This window comes from Hordeum vulgare, chromosome 5H (genome assembly GCF_904849725.1).
Source record: "Hordeum vulgare subsp. vulgare chromosome 5H, MorexV3_pseudomolecules_assembly, whole genome shotgun sequence".
NCBI lineage: Eukaryota > Viridiplantae > Streptophyta > Magnoliopsida > Poales > Poaceae > Hordeum > Hordeum vulgare.
In genome coordinates, this window is record NC_058522.1 from 38,658,765 (window position 1) to 38,665,931 (window position 7,167).

The window sequence follows — 7,167 nt, forward strand, 5'->3', positions numbered from 1 at the left end:
GTACATATGACAAGTGTCAATACACCATTTGATGATAACAGCAGGCTTGCTGTGAACATACATGAGCCATAACACAGCGAAGACAGAGCATGACACGGCCATACATGAGCCATACTGCAATTATTTACTGCAAAAAAATTAAGCATCAGCCGTACGGGAAACAAAGGTAGTATCATTAGCTTGACCATTTTCGAGATACGTACATACAGAGGAGCCAATTACAGTTTCTGTTACAAGGAGCAAAATTACAGAGGAGCAAATTAGCTACTACTCAGTACATGATACCATTGTAGGCCGAAAGAGGCAGGTTGAGCCAATCGTCCTTGTCTCCACCGTCACTGATCAGATCATCGCCATTGCTGATGTCGTCGAGCACATCGAACAAGTCTTGTGCTATCAAGTCGTCTCCTCGCTCGTCAACCACCAAGCCATCCAGTGACCTCGCATGCTCATGTTCGTGCTCATGTTGGCCTTCTTGTTCATCTTGGACGTGCAGTTCGCTGTTCTCTGGCAACTCTTCTGCGTCGGCATCAAACCAGCTCAACAGGTCGCTCATGTCGACCTCTTGCGGCTGCGACTCCAGCCTGCTGGCCAGCTCGTCTTCGCTAGCTTCTTCTTGGATCGTGCTCTGGTGGCCTCCTTGTTGGATGGTGCTCTGGTCAGCTGCCACTTCAAGATCGGTCTCCAATGACCTCGCGAAGTCGTCCATGTCCTTTGTCAGCGAGTGATTTGATTTACGAGTGTTCATCGTCGCGTGGTGCTGAGGCGGCGGCGCCGACAGGAAAGCCGGTGGGTGCGAAGACGGTCGCTTCATAGAGTTACACCCATCGATGGCTTGTCGAACTGCCGCGTTGACAGCCGACAGTGCTGCGGATGCGGGGACAGCAGCGCGGATCCGCTTGGGGCGCGGTGGCTCGGCGATGGGATGCGCCGGCCGCTTGGGCGCTTGCTGCGTGGACGTGGTGGTCACCGCGACGCGACGTTTATCAAGGGCACGCGGCACTGGCTTCTGGATCGTTGCTTCTTGCAGACGCGGCGGCGCTGGCTTGTGGAACACCTGCGGCTGCCTTGCTTCTTGCGGACGCGGCGGCGCTGGCCTCTGGATCACGTGCGATTGCCGTGGTTCTTGTGGTGGTCGAGGCGTTTGCTGCTGCACGGCCATCGTGGCATGTGCTCCGGCAACTCCACTTCCAGCAAGAAGACGATCCCCTGCTTCAGATTGCTGGAGCGTGACGGACCCCGGCTTCAAACCAGGCGAGACGTAGACCTTGCAGAGGACGCACTCCTCCCCGTCGACGACGGCGAACTGGTCCAGGCCGCAGATGTGGTATTCCTCCATCAACCAATCCGACTCTCTGCTCTCGTCCTTGTACGAGTAGCGAAGGTTCTCGCGGAAGCCGATCTTCTCGCCGGCGTTGTTCTCGATCACCTTCTTGCCGTTCGAAGTCCAGCCGCCGGCGCCGGCGGTGCGCGAGATCTTGTGGCCGCGCCCGGCTTTCTGCCGCTTGCACGTCGTGAAGAAGAAGCGCTCATGGGTTCCGGGAAGCCGAGGGAACGCTGCCGCGAGGTCCTTGGGCTCCGATCCGTAAACCCTCGCCTCGTGGATGAGGCCGGCTGTGTCCGGCAGCGGCTGGCCGAGGACCCGGCGCCGGAGGTAGAAGTCGACGGCGTCCTTGGGCGTAGGGTTGAACTTCATGCCGACGCGGAGCGCAGCGTGGGTGGCGGCGGCTGTGGCCATGGTAGGAGGTTGGTCGTAGAGCTAGCAGGAGCAGGTTGGTGGCTTTGGCCCCTGCTGGGTAAATTGCGTACTGTATTTATTTACAGATGCATGCATGGATCGCCTTCATCACGTAGTAGCTTGATCCGATTCGTGTACGGATTGGAGTCCGGCGCCATTCCGTAGCCTGGTTGTGTAGTTCGGTTTTTTTATACAAGCACCTAAATGCACATCATGTCATGATCCACGAAAAAAAAGTCGATCTATTTGTATTGTAAATCTCGTGCAACTCATGTGTTCTGGTTAGGTCGTTCTGTTCTGTATTGCGCTTTGCTTCTTTCATCATGACCAATTGTTTAACCCGGGAGCTCCTACCTGTCACACTTTATCGCAGGTTGTCGTTCGCATGCACAGGGGACGTATGACTGGGCCGGCCCGATCAAGAACTGGTTCTGGTCATTATATTCTGTAGTGCGCTTCCCTCCTTTCGTTACGACTAGTTGTTCGACCGGGGAGCTCCTACCTGTTGCTCTTCGTGACAAGTTGTCGCTCGCACGCACGGAGGAAAAAGACCGAATGTTTTTGGCTGGTCTGCCCCCAGCTGTCTGATCTGCTATGCGACGTCGTCAGATTAAAGTTCCTCTGCTTTGCTCTTTTCATCACGACCAGTTGGTTAACCCGGGAGCTCCTACCTGTCACACTTTATCGCAGGTTGTCACTCGCATGCGCAGGGGACGTATGACTCGGCCGTCTCGATCAAGAACTAGTTCTGGTCATTCTGTTCTGTAGTGCTCCTTTCATCACGGACAACACTGTGCGCCGGCGTGTTGGCCGAATGTTTTTGGCTGGTCTGCCCCCAGCTGTCTGATCTGCTATGCTAACCCGGGAGCTCCTACCTGTCACACTTTATCGCAGGTTGTCACTCGCATGCGCATGGGACGTATGACTCGGCCGTCCCGATCAAGAACTAGTTCTGGTCATTCTGTTCTGTAGTGCGCTTTCCTCCTTTCGTCACGACCAGTTGTTTGACCGGGAAGCTCCTACCTGTTGCTATCCGTGGCAGTTTGTCGCTCGCACGCACGCACGAATGAAGTAAGATTGGACCGGCCCGATCAAGAATTGTAGCTCAAAAATAAATGTTTTGTTCCTTTCGTGACGGGAGATGAAATCGAACCTACAACCTCATCACAACTGCTATGCTGCACTCACCACTCGGCCATGGGCAGATGTGAATATTCACATCAACCTTTGACTAGTCAACTATTGGATAAAAAAAGAAAAAAATCATGAAATAAAAAATATTTATGGACTTTAAAAAACATTCACAAACTTCAAAACAATGAAAAATTTAGTCAAACAACATCAAATTTAAAAAACTTCATAAATTTTAGAAGAAATTATCGAATTTGAGAACAGTTCATCAATTTTGAAAAAAGCTCACCAAATTTGAAAAAAGTTCATCTGATTTTAAAAAAGTTCATCAATTTTAAATAAAATCATTGAAAATTTAGAAGTTCGTCAAATTTGAACAAAAACAATTCATTTATTTCAATAAAAGTTCATGAATTTTAAAATATGTTCACTCATTTTCAAAAAAGTACACCGATTTTCAAAAAAAGTTCATGATTTAGAAAAGAGTTCAGAAATTTCAAATTATTGGAAAAAGTTTTGAAAAGTTAATGGATTTTAGAAAAGTTCATCGTTTTTGAAAAAGTTCATCATTTTTGAAAAAGTTCATCAAAATTGAAAAAAAGATTTAAAAAGTCCTTCAGATATGAAAATGGTTCATCAAAATTGAAAAAATGGATTAAAAAAAGTCTTTCAAATCTGAAAATAGTTCATCAAACTTAAAAAATGTTAAACAAAACTGAAAAAATTGATTCATGGAATTTGAAAATAGTTCATGAAGTTTGAAAAAAATTCATCAAAAATTATGAAAACAAATCATCGAATTTGAAAAAACATACATCAAATTTGAAAAAAAGTTCATCAATTTGAAAGAAAACAATTCTTGGAATTTGAAACAAAATAATCATACGAGAAAGAAGAAGGAAAACAAGGAAAGAGAATAAACATAAATAAAAAAAGGAAAAGGAAAGAAAGGAAAAGACAAAGGAAGGAAGTAATAAGAAAAGGATAAAAATATGACAATTAGCGTATAAGTGGTGGTGGCGTGATGGTTCCCTCGTCCATGGCCCATGGCGAGGTTGCGTGTTCGAACCACAGCATTATTTCCTTTTCAGGTTGGGAAAGCCCGAAGATGGGCCGGCTTGGTGCGTGAACGCTACAGGCGCCAACGGGCGCGTGTAGCGCCAAATAGGAAAAGCCCACGACTAGTTGTTCGATCGGAGAGTTTCTACCTGTCGCCCACACGCACGGAGAACGTAAGATTGGGCCGGTCCGATCAAGAACTGTAGTTCAAAAATAAAGGTCCAATCGATAACTGTAGCTCAAAAATTAAAGCGCTGAGTGGGGATCGAGATGAGGATCTCATCCAAACGTCAATGCACTACTACCAGAAGAGCTACGAAGTTTTAGAGCCTGTTTGAGATTGCTCTGCTCTAGAAAAGACAAGCCAAACGGGGTAGCTCCAGGTATGCCGCTCCGCAAAAAAACTAGAATCTGGGATACAACTTCAAAGTTTTTATGAAGCTCCTCACACGGTGCTTCAAAAAACTCTAGAAACTGGAGTTGGGGGGAAATTACCCACCACTGCCACCAGTAAGTGAATACCCCTTCGTTTCTTTCCCCTCAATCAATCAAATAGATTCTTTCCATCAAATTTTCTATTTTTGAAGCTCGAGCTAGATGAAAGCTAAACATTCTCTTGATAGTGCTATAGCTTCTGCATGAAACTGCTCCAAAGTGAATTTGATGGAGAAAAGCTGATTTTGGTGAATTGAAATAGTCCAATGCTTGCAATAGATCGCAAAACTTTAAGAATGAACTACTGATCGCAGATCTGATATATAGTTTTTAATTTCGAACGCATTTTTCAAAATAAAAACCAGAATGTTTTGTGAAACGCAATTACTTTTGAATACCATGGACTATTTTTTTAAACTGCCATATTTTTGAAAGTCATGAACATTTTTTAGAAACTAGGAAATTTTTGCACTTCCAAAGAAAATTGAAAAGGTGAAAAAAAATTCCCTACAAAAATTTAAAACATTTTCTTTTTTGAAATTCGAAACTATTTATGAAATAGGAACGTTATTTGCAAATCCTGAAAAAATGGCAAGAAGAACAATTTTTAAATATTTTGAACAATTTTCGAAAACAGGAACATTTTTTAAAAGGCACAAACAATTTTCAAGTTACGAACATTATGTTGACAAATGTGAACATTTTATGAAAAAAACAAAACTTTTCCGGAAATAAGGAAATAAATTTTGAAGTTATTGTTTGAATATATGAACCAAATTATAAAATTATGAACATTTTTCAAATTGTGAGCAATTTTTAAAATCATGGAAATTTCAGAATCCTGAACAAATTTTAAAACATGAAAAAAAAATCGTGAACAAAGTTATAAAATTGTGAATTGTTTTGAATTTTGAACATATTTTTAAACAACGCACATTTCTTGAATTGTCAACAAATTATGAAACATGAAAAATTAAATTCATGAACAAAATTATAAAATATTGAACATTTGTCGAATTGTGAACAAATTTTAAAACATGAACAAATTTGAAAATCACGATTTTTTTCAAATTGTTAAAAATTTATAAATGACAAACATTTCTCAAATTGTGAACAAATTTTGAAATATGAAAAAATTTCAGTTTGTGAAAAAATTATAAAATTGTGGACATTTTTTAAATTATGAACAAATTTTGAAACCGTCAACATTTTTTGAATTGTGAAAAAAATAAAAACCATAATTTTTTTTAATTGTAAACAAATTTTTATTTTTTTAAAATAATGAACAAACTTTGAAACTATGAAACATTTCTAAAAAATAAAGTTTACAAAAGTAAAAGATATAAAAAGAAAAAGGAAAAAGAATGCAAAATAGGAGAGGAAATAAAAAATAATATAAAACAGGAAAGCGAAAAAAAATGTAAACATATTCAGAAAACCTTATAGAAGTTTCCCAAAAGGGCACTCCCGCCCGATGCAGCTAGCCCCGTCGTTCGATCTGCGTTGACTTTTTCATCTCTTTTTTCCTTTTTTGAGCGTAACCCCGCCCTGCCCCGCGCTGCTGGAAGCCGCCCATCCCCATGGCAGCGCCGCAAATCGCACCCCACAGCGCCGCAAGCCACCCGTCCTCGCCGCTGGTCGCCGTCCTTGCAGCTCGTGCCATGGCCGCCCCCCATCATTGTTAAGAAAAGCTTCAACCATGAAAAAAAAGCTTCAACCGACGTTAAGAATAGCTTCAACCGGTGTGAAAAAATGTGCGATTGCCGTGGTTCTTGTGGTGGTCGAGGCGTTTGCTGCAGCACGGTCATCGTGGCATGTGCTCCGGCAACTCCACTTCCAACAAGAAGACGATCCCGTGCTTCAGATTTTTGGAGCGTGACGGACCCCGGCTTCGAACCAGGCAAGACGTAGACCTTGCAGAGGACGCGCTCTTCCCCGTTGACGACGGCTCCAGGCCGCAGATGTGGTATTCCTCCATCAACCAATCCGACTCTCTCCTCCTGTCCTTGTACGAGTAGTGAAGGGTCTCGCGGAAGCCGATCTTCTCGCCGACATCGTTCTCGATCACCTTCTTGGCGTTCGAAGTCCAGCCGCCGGCGCCGGCGGTGCGCGAGATCCTATGGCCGCGCCCTGCTTTCTGCCGCTTGCACGTGGTGAAGAAGAAGCGGTCATGAGTCCATACTGCAATTATTTAAAACACCGAAAAACGTTCGACGATAAACCGATGATGGTCCTCGACCGTTCGGGTATGAAACGAACTTCGATTGCGATGAAATTTGGCAGACGACCTATCTGCACTAAAACAAGACCGCACGCCAAGTCCCGGCCCAATCTGATAATGATTTATACAAGGTTACTAAAACAAGGATTTAACGATGTCGCGGGGGCGTGCGTGTGTGGTTGGACTCAAAACGGTCAAAACAAAAACGGAGAGAACCGACAACTAATAACGGATGCAGGTTTTTAAAAATGGCGGCAACAGAGTGCTGATGCAATGCAGATGATGTGCATGATGCGATGATGAATGCGACAACCAACTAATCACACGGCAGCAACAAAATAAGAGGGGAATCTTCTAAGGCATCGGTCTCGGGTAGTCACACCGCCCAAAGCTTAAAAACAAAGCAACAACAGCTCTAGGACGAACAAGATACTATCAATAACACGTGGACCAAAATCCTAGCGAACGTAGAAGAATACGGCACAGAATTGCCGGACTAGAAGAAATAATAACCGCGCCAACGACTGCTCCCACAGTTCAACGATGAGGCCCGAGAACATGTGTCCCCCCGACGCACCGACTA

The 7,167-nt window shown here is 44.1% G+C and overlaps 1 protein-coding gene across 1 annotated transcript; it reads right to left on the reverse strand.

The window, feature by feature from the left end:
* Positions 1–271: 271 nt before the first annotated feature.
* LOC123399441 lies at positions 272–1,738 on the reverse strand. Its single transcript, XM_045093852.1, has 2 exons — positions 1,043–1,738; positions 272–1,006 (listed from the first exon to the last, which is right to left on the reverse strand). Exons 1-2 carry the CDS (start codon positions 1,736–1,738, stop codon positions 272–274), a joined length of 1,431 nt encoding a protein of 476 aa, XP_044949787.1.
* Positions 1,739–7,167: the final 5,429 nt, after the last annotated feature.